This window comes from Mus caroli, chromosome 2 (assembly GCF_900094665.2).
Source record: "Mus caroli chromosome 2, CAROLI_EIJ_v1.1, whole genome shotgun sequence".
In the NCBI taxonomy this organism is placed as follows: domain Eukaryota; kingdom Metazoa; phylum Chordata; class Mammalia; order Rodentia; family Muridae; genus Mus; species Mus caroli.
Window position 1 is genome coordinate 82,165,748 of NC_034571.1, and position 13,230 is coordinate 82,178,977.

Genomic DNA, 13,230 nt, shown 5'->3' on the forward strand with positions numbered 1-13,230 from the left:
GCCAGCATCTGCTGTCATATGAATTTTTGATCTTAGCCATTCTGACTGGTGTGAGGTAGATTCTCAGGCTTGATTTGACTTGCATTTCCCTTACAGTTAAGGATGTTGTGTGTGTATATATATATATATATATATATATATATATATATATATATAAACATGAACATAGGAAATACTAGTGTATTTTAGTAACATGAATATATTATGAGAGTTGTTTCACTACATGGAATATTTTAAGTTTTTAAATCACAGACATTAATACATTCCATCTTTGTCACATCCCTCCACCTTTCATCCTCTCTTTCCCTCTCTCTCCCCCTCCCCCCTCTCTCTTTTCTACAACTTCCCTCAGCACTAGATATGGAGCATTAGGAATCCCCTCCCCAGTCTCCACACAGGATAGAATATATACTTTAAAATTCATTTCTTTGTGTGTGTGTGTGTGTGTGTGTGTGTGTGTGTGTGTGAGAGAGAGAGAGAGAGAGATACTGTGTACTGGAAACCATCCACAGAGATCTCTGGCCAGGCTAGGTAGGACAGTTCAAGCAAAGAGAAAAGGTCAGGAGCAAGGAGGGTAGATTGACTCTACCATTTCAGCTACTGCCTATTCTGCTGCTGCTTCTGCTGACACTGGTCAAACTGCACTGAGCCCTTTGGGCTGAGCCTGCAGGAGGCTGACTAGTCAGTGAGGGGGTGCAGGGGAGTCTTGGGTGGCTTTTCTGGAGAGCAGTTCACTTCCCTGGTGGTAGTGTTATTGTTCTTATGACAGAAGCTCTCAGACAATGAAGTAATTCTCACACATTTATTCCTTCTGGATAGGATCATTATACACAGTTTTTGGGTGGTTTGAGTTCTGACAGTAGGTGCTTCCAATTGGCTTAGGGAGGCCTAGTATATTTGGAAGGGCTTTGGTTGTTGCCCTTACTTGACTGATGACAACAAACCTCTCTACGAGAGGGTGTGAGGGTGCTGCAGCTATGTGACAGGGGCCTGGTGCCAGGAGCAGGAAAAGTTTCTACCATCCCTTCATGATCTCCAGAGCTCCATTCTAGCCTCAGCTCAACTACCAGGCTTCCTCTCAAGTTCCACCACCCCGCACCTTTTGTATGTACTTGTATATGCTATGGTATGCTGGTGAAGGTTAAAGGATGTCTTGTTGGTTTTTCTCTTCTATTATACAGCTCCAGTGATCCAATTCAGGTTATCAGGTTGGGAGCAGCTGCCTTTAACCACAGAGTCATTTTCTAAACTAATGATAGTTATGAATGGCAGTTTTGCATTGTTGAACTTTACACACATAACGTAAATACTGATTTTTGTCAAGAAACTTAAGAAGATTAAATGTCCAAGTGAGACGCTACAACCTAATAAGGAGTATTTGTGTTTAAAAATTACAAATGTATATGAAAAATTTTAAATTTTACATGTTAATAAGTATTTGTATGTTTATATGTATAAATCAATTAACAATATATTTCTGAAATAACACTACTTCTGCACCAAAATTTCAATTGAAAAACAAACTGAACAACCACTTCAATGCAGTGATTTATAACAGATTATTCTGTGTGCTTTAAAAAATAATATTGGGTAAGATTGTTCAATTGAGATCCTCTATGACAAATATCTGCCCTTTTGTTCTATGAGATTTCTGAAATCTAAATCTTTATATTTAATGACACATTTATTTTTATTAGTGAGCAGTGTCATGATAAAATATGTATACAATGTTATTTATGTAACACCAAGTAATGGTAATGTGACCAATTTTCTGTACATCTCCGCATACATATATATGTAGTTCTAGATCATATAAAATATGAAATGTGGTTATTTTGAGTGTGGTTCACAAAATAAATATGTGTTCAATTTAATGCATTTTCTCAAACAATATCCCATTCAAATAGATTTATTCCCAAGTGACAATATAGAGACTTACAGATAATGGAACTATCCATTCAAATAAACTCCAGAATTTCATGTTGTCATTACATTTCATTTTAGTCCCTGTTTTGAAAAGTCACAGAACTTTTGTGAAATATTAAAATGTTGACCTAAATATTATTGTTATCTAGCTTTTGCATTGTAAATGGTAAAGGCTGAGTGTTATTGGAAGGACAGCTGGTGAGTTTCTCTCACAAGAAGACTACCACAAAAGTCATTCTCAGTGCCACTGTGGCCAAACTGGACTTACATATATTTATTGCTCAAAGAGAAAGTTCCTTGTCATTATTTTAGCTCCATTTTAAAATCTTTTCCATGATTAGTAAGGGATTACAGATTAGTATGGGATTACATGATAGTAGGTATCATGGACATACTGAGGACAAATATTGAGCTTGAAAGGGCCACAGAAATAATTTGCTACATACTGCTTTTTAATAGAGGGGAGTAAGGTTCAAGTAAAAAGAATGGCAGAATACTATAGTGTCTTAGGGCACATTGAATGCCTAGTTCAGAGAATAATTAGAAAGAAAAATAATTCACCAGATAAAAAAGCAATTGCCTCTAATGTGAAAACAGGAATTCCACTTACACATTTAGCACTATAGAACATAAAACACCCAACAATTATATACATTTGTTGTAAGGAAGTGTCCAAACTTAACCTCCAAATACATAATGCTCATGTTTTCAATGACAAAGCAGAAGAAAAGATATTGAGAATAGAAAAAGGCACATGGTGTGGACCTACTGTGAAGTTCTTGTCACATTTACATAGCTCTACATTCTCTTGCTTGCTCTCTTTCCTGTGTGTGAAAGATGAGAATTACAGAACACAAGAGTTGATTGGTTTTGTACATGAACATTGCACATGGATCAAAGCCTGGAAACATCCCTTCCCAATCCAATTTTTACAACATTGAAATGAAAAAAATGAAATGTTCAATCAGGGTCTCTATTAGAGTTCTGTTTAGGCCATGAATCTTCTAAGTCACATTACCACGTGATTATTTTTAAACTTTAGCTATTAAAATGTAGAGATATCGAGATCTTTTTACTTCATATTCTACATTTAGACATAAATATTTCAGTGTAATTTTCGCATATGTTCTTATTTAAATCCTCTTGTTTCAGTGCACACTTCTTAGATGTGTTACAAGGTCAAGCAAAAACATTAAAATCATGTATATTCCTATGGCTTGTCCAAAGTGGCCCAAGATGAATTTTTTTTTAATTAAGATTGATTCTCTATATACTTACTGTCTTACAAACTATAACCACTCCATAATATGTTGTTAAAACATAAAGTACATACTCAAAGTACAAGGTATCACTGAAGTTTTAATTTGAAACCATATCTTCTTAATTAGAGTCACAGTGAAAATTCATGTTTTTATTTTTTTTGTATTTTGTGGATTATCCATAATGTAGGTAGTGAAGTGGTATTTATATTATTATCACTTCTATTTTTCAGTCAGGAATATTCTAAGTCTACACTGAGAGGACAGATTTAAATATACATTGAACTATGTACTCAATGTCATTCAGAGTGAAATATTACAGAATTATGTGTTAAGTTAGAACTGGGAAAGGCAAAAGAGATTGTCTAGCTGAGTAAAGATACAAAGTAGAAATATTTGGGGCTGGGGAGTAGAGTAGGTTTGACAACACTGGTACTCCTAGCTTTTCATTTCTTTATTTTCTCTTGTTTTGTTTGTAGTTGATCCTATATTATACAAATTCTTGAAGTATAATATAATATCAATATCTGGGTTTATATTATATAATTATCAAATCAGCACAGTTGTCACATTCATTCTATACATTGATTATCATTCCTGTATGGTGTGATGGCCAACACGAGCTTTACTTCTTTTCAGTTACTTAGTGTACTATAATTGACCCTGGTCAGACAAAGCTTTATTAAAAAACCTCAAAATTATTCTGCTTTATTTGTACCCAAAACAAGAAAAATAATTAAAAGTGGCTAAAGAGTACATAGACATTTAAGTAGACCATTTGAATAGAAGATATAAAATTGCTAAAATTACAGTATAAATACTAACCATACTCCCAGGAAATGAAATTTAGAGGCTTTTTGGTGTTTGCTCATCACATCTCTGACTCTTTTCTATATCTTCATTTATATGACATATATGGCCATGCCAGCGTGCATGGTTCCAGATTCTGCCTCTGAAATTAATCATTTTATCTGTAGTTCTCCAATATTTCCTTTTTAGTATATAAGTGTGAAGGTGAAGGTGCATATGTCTTAGTCTTTTTTTTTAGTGTATAGATACAAACATCTTTTCTTTCCTTTCTGTGCCTCTCAAGTTCATAGTATTAAAAAAATGAAAATAAACACACACACACACTTACACACATATAATATAATGAAATGCAGAATAGTTTTTAAAACTACAAATGATTTCTACAGCAAAACTACTAAAATATGCATTATAATAACAGTTACTTGAGGCTTATATTTACATAATACATGATTTTAAGAAGCAAGAATATCTGAAGATATATCTATATTGAAATATGTGTGCATAAATCATATATATCTATTGACTTAATCTGAAATTCTACTTTTCAGGGACATTTTACACTTGCTTTAACATCATCATTCCTGAGGCTATAAATCACTGGGTTGAGCATGGGGATCACAAGAGTGTAGAATAATGGGGTCATTTTATCTTGATACAGGGAATAAGCAGAACTTGGCTGGAAATACATGATGGGCATCATTCCCTGGAAAATTGCAACAGCAGTTGTTCGATCGGAGGTACAGGTGGAGACTGCTTTGAACCTGCCTTCAGCAGAGCAGATCTTCAAGACTAATGAGATGATGTAACAGTAAAAGACCAGGACTCATGAGATGGTGCTCATCTTAGTAAACTCACATAGGGTGAATATGTATAGTCCATTGACCTCTGTATCTGAGCAAAATAGTGATAGGAGAGGAGGGATATCACAGAAGAAACGGTTGATTTCTTTGAACCCACAGAAACGCAGATGAAATGTCAATATTGTATGTGTCAAAGCATCTACCATTCCAAACAGATAAAACCACAGCCAGGAGCTGAGAGCACACCACTTTGGACATATCTGCTGCGTACATCAAGGGGTTGCTGATGGCCTTATACCTGTCAAAATCCATCACTGCTAGCATTATACACTCAGCTTCTGTAAAAATGTCAGAGATAAAGACCTGCACAGAACATCCAATAAATGTAACTGAAGGCCGGCCATTCATCATCTTGGGACCAAATGCAGTAGAGTAACAGATATCAGAGAAAGGGAGGTGGCTGAGGAAAAAGTACATCAATGTGTGAAGCTGGGTATTCATTCTTATCAAAATGATCATTCCAAGATTTTCAAAAAGCATAATGAGATAAACAGAAAAGTGTTAAATAAAATCACCTTGATCTTGGGCTTATTGGTAATTCCCAAGAGAAGGAACTCAGTGGTTGAACAGTTGCCAACCTCGATTTTTCTTTGTTTTATAAACTATTTCAAAAAATCAAGAGTAGGATAGGTAGAAATTGTTTTTTTATATGTCCAAAATATTGTCATGATATGTAATTATATATACTTTCCCTGTAACCTGTTTGTCTTTTAGAAACAGCACAGACAAATATTCCTTTGAAAGAGACATTATTATAAAATGTTTAATGTAATTTGTTAATATCTGTCTCTAAATTGTACATAATTAATTATGTAAATGATTTATCTTGACAAATCTTACCCATTCTTAGGGAATATATTTTAATGAATTAAATACTGACTTAGATTCAAAGTGATAGAAAAATTAAACAGCAGAAAATCAGAAGATATATGACAACAAAAATCCATCTGTTTGATCAAAAGAACTCATTCATTGCCTTTAGAAATATAATAGAATTCAAACATTATTAATATTGCTGAATTTAAATTCATAAATGGAAAATATTCTGATGATATTTTGTCAAGGCACTTTAAAAATAATAAAACATATTTTGAAGAAATTTTCTAACAGTTTTCTACACTGCTTTGCCAGAATTTTTATAAGCTGTTTGCTAAATTTACCAGATTCCCAATGACAACTGAGAGAAGATTTGGAAAGTGAGGAGATATGTCTTCAAACAATATAGGACAACAATTCTGCTAAGTACAGTGACTTTCCATTTGTACTTATCTTCCAAGTGTTGTTAAATATAAATGTAAAGGTGCAATGGCCCTTTCTATTTTAGTACTCAAATGTGCTTATATGAATGTCATGGAGCTTTATCTGTATGTCTGCTTTTGATATGCAAATTTTGGAATGTGAATGAAAATCATATTAATTATTCTAGACTTAAATACAGTATTTATTCCATACATATATAATTATTACACATATGAATGTTTGAATAGTTAACTTTATTATCACTTACTAAAATGCAAATTTATATGCACATCATTACTATAGAATAATCAGGAATATAATGATTTACTAATGGCTTCTGATTAAAATATTCTCTTTAAAGTGTTTCTACAATTAACAAATGAAATAGTTCAATCACATAGTTTTAGCAAGAAAATGCCATTGCTCATTATATTATAATTTATGTTTAGCTTCATGAGTTGTTCACTTACATATTAAACAATAACAATTCTTCTATTTCTCAAAGAAAGATGCATTATTAAAACATAAATAAATGGTTACTAAATAAATAATACAGATAAAAAGGAACACAGAAAGGAACTAACATAACTGTGATGAACCTTTCTATTCTCGTCAGTGCCACAGGAAGTATGTACATGACGTTTTATTTTCACTCTGAGACTACTGGAACTGATGTATGATACATTTCTGCCTTGGATTCGCTCTTTTATTCACTAATGGTTAATTAAATTACTTGATGATCATTTTCCCATGAGATAATACAGCAACTTCAACAAAAGTTGAAATCATAAGTTTTTATATGTACTGCATGGCTTAATTAGATTAGTGGCATTATTATTCATACTTCAAGTCAAATAAAAGTTACAAGGCACCACAATTCTTTTGAACAAACACAGAAATGTATATGTTTTCAAAATTATCAATATTGTAATTTTTTGAGAATCACAATAATACATAGAAAATACAATACATAAACTTCATTAAATACAACTTTTTATTAGATGTTTTCTTTATTTACATTGCAAATTTTTTCCCTTTCATCATTTCCACGTGGAAACCCCCCATCCCACCCCCCCACCCCTGCTTACTAACTCACCCACTTCAACTTCCCTGTCCTGGCATTCCCCTACACTGGGGCATCTAGCTTTTACAAGACCAAGGGCCTCTCCTCTCATAAATTATATTAAGATATTGAAGTAGACATGTATTATTTGTAGCCAAACAATATGCTTATTCTTTATTGTTCTTTTATTTAGATACTCCAGTAATATGGACAGGTATTCAGTTTAAGGTATTGATAGATAATTATATCTCAATGTTATGAACAAAGTCATCAGTGCTACAATATTCAGATAGTGGTTGTCACTGGACACTGTTAAACACAATATTGTGTAATTTAGAGATAAAAATAGAGAACTAATTAGAATTTCATTTAAAGGTTCAGGTTTAAACAAGAATTTTGATGTATACCCAAGTCTACTCATTTTCCCATGCTTCTATTTCAGTCATAAATATTTTCAAATAAATCCACAGAATGCAGTATCCAATCCCTACACTCATGAAGTTAATGCTTACAATCAAATCAGATTATAGTAATTTTGCTCATCATCATATACAACATTGATTTCTTTCTACTTAGTTCATACCCACTTCACCTATAAATACAAATTCATATAATGCTCAAAATAGTCTTTAACTGCTATAAGAGAAAAAAGAAACAATTGAATACATAGAAATAGCATATTTAATTATACACAGTTCAGTGCTATCCTAGTTTGCTTATGTTATAAAAACTTCCACATGGAGCCACGCACCATCTTGGGCACAAACTCGGTGGATGGTCCCGAGATCCCTAGAGGACTCTCCATGCTGCAGGTGCCCTAGCACACCCGGAATCTTAAGATCACTAGTGATTGGAACACAACATCTGTTCCAAAACAACCTGGAGGGTCTTGTGCCAGCAGGAACACGGGACAAATGAAACCCAACCGACCAGCAAATGGGGTTCTTTCTTTGTACCAGCTCCATGCCATCTTGGGTGTGAACTCCATGGATGGTCCCAAGGTCCCCAGAGGACTCTCCACACTGCAGGTGCCCTAGCACACTCAGGATCTTAGGATCACTGAGGAGAGTCAGCCTCCAGAGAGGGTTCTGACCCCAGGATTCAGGTGAGGGTATAATCATGTATCCCAAGTCGCTAAGAGACCAGTCTGTGCAGGAGAGCATGTCGGCTGCAGAAGCAACAGAGCTTCTTGTACAGGGTCCCTTCAGGCCTTCATCTTCACCCAGGAGGTAGATCTGAGCTCCAGACTTCTGTGTACTTCTCTGCAAGAGGAGAGCTGGATGCAGGGAGTGCTCTAACCACTAGGACTCAGGAGGGAGTTGGACTCCCAGGAGTGCTGACAGAGGCTAAAGAATCACAGAATCAAGCTTCAGCCAGAGACAGCTAGAACATCTAACACGAGAGATTACCAGATGGCAAAATGCAAACATAAGAATCTTACTAACAGAAACCAAGACCACTGGGCATCATCAGATGTACATCCACCACAGTACATCCACCACAGTGAGTCCTGGATACTCCAACACACCAGAAAAACAAGATTCAGATTTAAAATCATATCTCATGATGCTGGTAGAGGATTTTAAGAAGGGCATTAATAACTTACTTAAAGAAACACAGGAGAACACTGCTAAACAGGTAGTAGTCCTTAAAGAGGACGCACAAAAATCCCTCAAAGAATTACAGGAAAACACAATCAAGCAGGTGATGGAATTAAAGAAAACCATCCAAGATCTAAAAATGGAAGTAGAAACAATAAAGAAAACCCAAAGCGAGACAACTCTGGAGATACAAATCCTAGGAAAGAAATCAGGAACTATAGATGTGAGCATCAGCAACAGAATACAAGAAATGGAAGAGAGAATCTCAGGTGCAGAAGATTCCATAGAAAACATGGACATGACAATCAAATAAAATGTAAAATGCAAAAAGATCCTAACCAAAAACATCCAGGAAATCCAGGACACGATGAGAAGATCAAATTTAAGGATACTAGGTATAGATGAGAATGAAGATTTCGAAAAAATTATAGAAGAAAACTTCCCTAAACATAACCTAAAGAAAGAGTTGACAAGGAACTTTCTCTTTTAAATATATGTAAGTCTGGCTTGGCCACAATGGCACAGAGAATGACTTTTGTGGTAGTCTTCTTGTGAAAGAAACTCACTAGCTGTCCTTCCAATAACACTCAGCCTTTACAATTCACAACAAAAAAGTTAAATAACAATATAATTTAGGTCAAAATTTTAATATCTCCCATTAGTTCTGTGACTCTTCAAAACAGGACTAAAATGAAAAGTAATGACAATGTGAATTCCAGTGTTTATTTGGATGGAGAGTTCTATAATTTGTAAGTCTCTTTATTGTCACTTGAAAATCACCCTACCAGTATGAAATTCCACATGCTGAACCATACGGCTATAATTTCTGAATGATTAATTTGTAAGAATCTGTGATCAGGCATGGCTTTGGTCAAAATCATGGTGATTCAGTAAAGTTCTGAACCCTTAAGAAACCAGAGATACTTCCATGAAGACATCAATAGTCTATATATATTTCCAGGCCTCCAGTATTTATACTTTTAGTTTTATATGTATTTCAAATAAATTACATATGGTAAAAGAACTTGTTCCTTAAGGCAGATATGGGTTCATATCTGTATCTTATTTACAAAACAGCTTGTAGCTATATTCAATTCACATGGATATCAACTGTTAGTTAATATAAACATTATAGACTATCATATGTAATATTATTCAAGAGTGTCTACTGCTATATCAAACCACAAATGAAGGATGAAGTTCTTAGTGTTTAAAGAAAAGATGGTAATATTCACATCATCATGGTCATGAAGCACAGGTTTGTCTCAAACCCTGTTCTCTCAAAATCCATCAATCTAGTTTGTCATAACAAACCTAAAACTGCTAGCTTCAGGCCCCAAATGAAAATCTGTACAGCATCTATGAAGCCAGGTTTATTTTGCTACCTTTAGTCCTGGGTAAAGTTATGCATATGATTTCATTGGTGATCCATGCAATCCATCTAATTTCCCTGCTAAGGCTTTAACTATAATGTTATCTAAATCCCAGACTATATTCCAAAGCATGCTTGAGTAATGAAGACTAAAGCACTATATTTTATATTAGTCTATATAGTCCTTGCGTAAGGGGCAGGTTGGAATGCCACATTGACCTATAAAAAATCATGATCTATCATGTAGTTCAAAGAATATTTACTCTTGTCTTTTCAAGCTGAAATATTTAATGCATTTGATATCAACGTGCCAACATTTCTTCACTTTTTAAAGTCCGTGTTTCCCAGGTCTCTATTATATTAAGGATGTATTGGAAAAGTGTTCCTTATAAAATATTACCTACTTCAGTGAATAGAAACCTTATGGTATAGAATCAAAACTTACCAAACATTTTTAGTATTATATTCTTCCATTTAATTTATCCTCTCTATTTAATCTCATATTTGGCTTATTTCTTTTTAGCTATTCCTGCAAAACACTTAGTATTTGTCCCTAAAAACAGCCAAATAAGATATCCCTACTCTTTTTTTTCCAGTTCTTCTCTGTACCTTAATTAGCACAAATGCTTCTGATAATTTAACCACCATATTTAGAGATAAAGTGATTTAAAGACCCCCCTGATCATTAAAAACATATATTTTAACAAAAAAGAAGTTATACAACATACATAAATATTCATACAATCTGTACATTATTATTTAAAAAAGAAACATGTTGGGTTATATCTTACTAAGTATACCTGTATTGATAGGCCCATTCGTAGGAATTAAGTCAAAATACTACAAGAGGAAAATTTACAGTTTTGAATATAAAAATTATACAAAGTAAACTTAATAACAACCAATAGCAAACTAATATTTATTTTAAAAAAACACTCAGTTTGTATACTAAGGCAGACACTGTGATCAATATCATGGGATTGGTTGATGAATAGGAATGAATAACTTTGGAAGTAGAAGACAACACAGCACATAACTAGCAAGATAAAAAGGATGGACAAGATGGATAATCAAAAAAATAAGTAAATACAATTTCTTACATCCACCATCCAGTTGAAATTTAAAAGGGAATCTGTCTATTTTAATTAAATGTGTGCTTACAAAAAAGGTTAATATTTGAAGAATTAAAAGTATGTTCTAAAAGCCTGGCATGGTGGCACACACTTTTAATCCCAGCACTCGGGATACAGAGGCAGGCAGATTTCTAAGTTTGAGGCCAGCCTTCTCAACAAAGTGAGTTCCAGGACAGCCAGGGCTATACAGAGAAACCCTGTCTCAAAAAAACAATAAACCAAAAAAAAAAAAAAGTTTGTTCAATATGAACAAATAAGCTACAAAGAGTTTATTTTAATTGTAATTCAAAAGAAAAGGAGAAATTATATGAATCAACTTTTTTTTAACTAAGAATATTATAATGCAACAACCACCCCGCTCCACTTCATGGTCACATACTTTGAGTGAAAAATATGAAAAACACAAAGATTAATATATTGTAAAGTGTGGTGGATCTGGGAAGAGTTGGCAGTGTGAGTTAATCTGATATAACCACATTTTAATATATTTTCATAGGAATAAAAAAAGAGATTTATCTGCTAGTGAGAATAGTAGAGAAAAGATATCATGAAAGATGATTTAATTAAGTGAAAAGATAATCTCACATGAAATACATACTAAATAGAGCAAATTTTAAAATAAAGTGATAGCCAGAAATAACAGGGAAGATACCAGTTTCAATATTAGACACTGTAATTTCTTTCATAAGGGATCCTCGTTATACATACAATTGGGGAAATAAAATATTCAACTGATTCTTAAAAATTTTACACGGAAAAACTAAAGAAATTTGCTAATGCTGTAAAAACCCATCTTTAAATAGCTAAATAAACAATTTTTTGCTAATAATTTTTCTAAAGGCAAATTTGACATCTTTGTTTCTGAGACTATATATCAAGGGGTTAAGCATGGGTATAATCAATGTATAGAACACAGAGGTCATTTTGTCAATATTCATTGAATGTCCCGTACTAGGACGCAAATAAATGAAAATCAGAGTGCCATGATAGATGGTGATTACGGCCAGGTGAGATGCACAAGTAGAGAACCCTTTCTTTCTTCCTTCTGCAGAACCTATTTTACAAATGGCCACTATAATATACATATAGGAGAGGAGAACAGTAAGAAGAGAGAGAGCTTCCACCAAACTTGCGAATACCACCAATATTATGTCATGTGTTAAGGTATCAAAGCAGGACAGAGAGAAGAGTGGAGAGACATCACAAAAGAAATGGTTAATTTCTTTGGAGCAGAATGACAACTGGAAAGTGTTAGTAGTATGGATTATTGAACTCATAGTTCCACCCAAGAATGCTCCAAATGCCAACTGAATACAGACTCTCTTGGACATAATTACAGTATAAAGCAGGGGGTTACAGATTGCAATGTACCTGTCATAAGCCATGGCAGCCAAAAGGAAAGATTCTGTATCAACCAGAGAGCAGAAAAAATACAACTGTGTAGCACAGCCATTGTAAGAAATCACCTTCTTGTCAGAACTCAGATCCACAAGTAATTTGGGGGCAATGACAGACGAGTAACATGCATCTATGAAGGATAACATACAGAGGAAAAAGTACATGGGAATGTGTAAATTAGGACTGACTGTGATCAATACGATCATGCCAATATTCCCCATCAGAGTAATGGAGTAGATGAAGAAAAACACAGCAAATAGGAGACTCTGGAGCTCTGGATGATCACTAAATCCCAGGAGATAGAATTCAGTCTTCACAGTGCCATTCTCCAGACTCATTATTTGTAGAAATTTTGGTTTCTGCATCCCAGGTATAATAATAATAGAATAAATACATAGATAAATTAAAAATTCAACAGAAAAGTGATTTATAATCTACCTCATTCTAATAGAATAAGAAAAATAGCATATTAAATTAATAAATTTTCAATATTGGTGTCAAATTGTAATGTATAATGTCTTCTTAATGTTTCATGCTTCATATTCACCATCACATTGTTGTGCTGTCTG

At 33.9% G+C, this 13,230-nt stretch overlaps 1 protein-coding gene and 1 pseudogene across 1 annotated transcript; both read right to left on the bottom strand.

Annotated features, from left to right (window-relative positions):
* Window positions 1-4,519: 4,519 nt before the first annotated feature.
* Window positions 4,520-7,962, bottom strand: LOC110306517 (annotated as a pseudogene).
* A 4,104-nt stretch (window positions 7,963-12,066) lies between these two features.
* LOC110290488 (olfactory receptor 5I1-like) lies at window positions 12,067-13,026 on the bottom strand. The gene has a single exon (XM_021157042.1). It carries the CDS (start codon window positions 13,024-13,026, stop codon window positions 12,067-12,069), a length of 960 nt encoding a protein of 319 aa, XP_021012701.1.
* Window positions 13,027-13,230: the final 204 nt, after the last annotated feature.

Excerpts from the sequence above, each read along its gene's own strand:
- LOC110290488 (XM_021157042.1), bottom strand. The coding sequence starts at position 13,026 with ATGCAGAAACCAAAATTTCTACAAATAATGAGTCTGGAGAATGGCACT.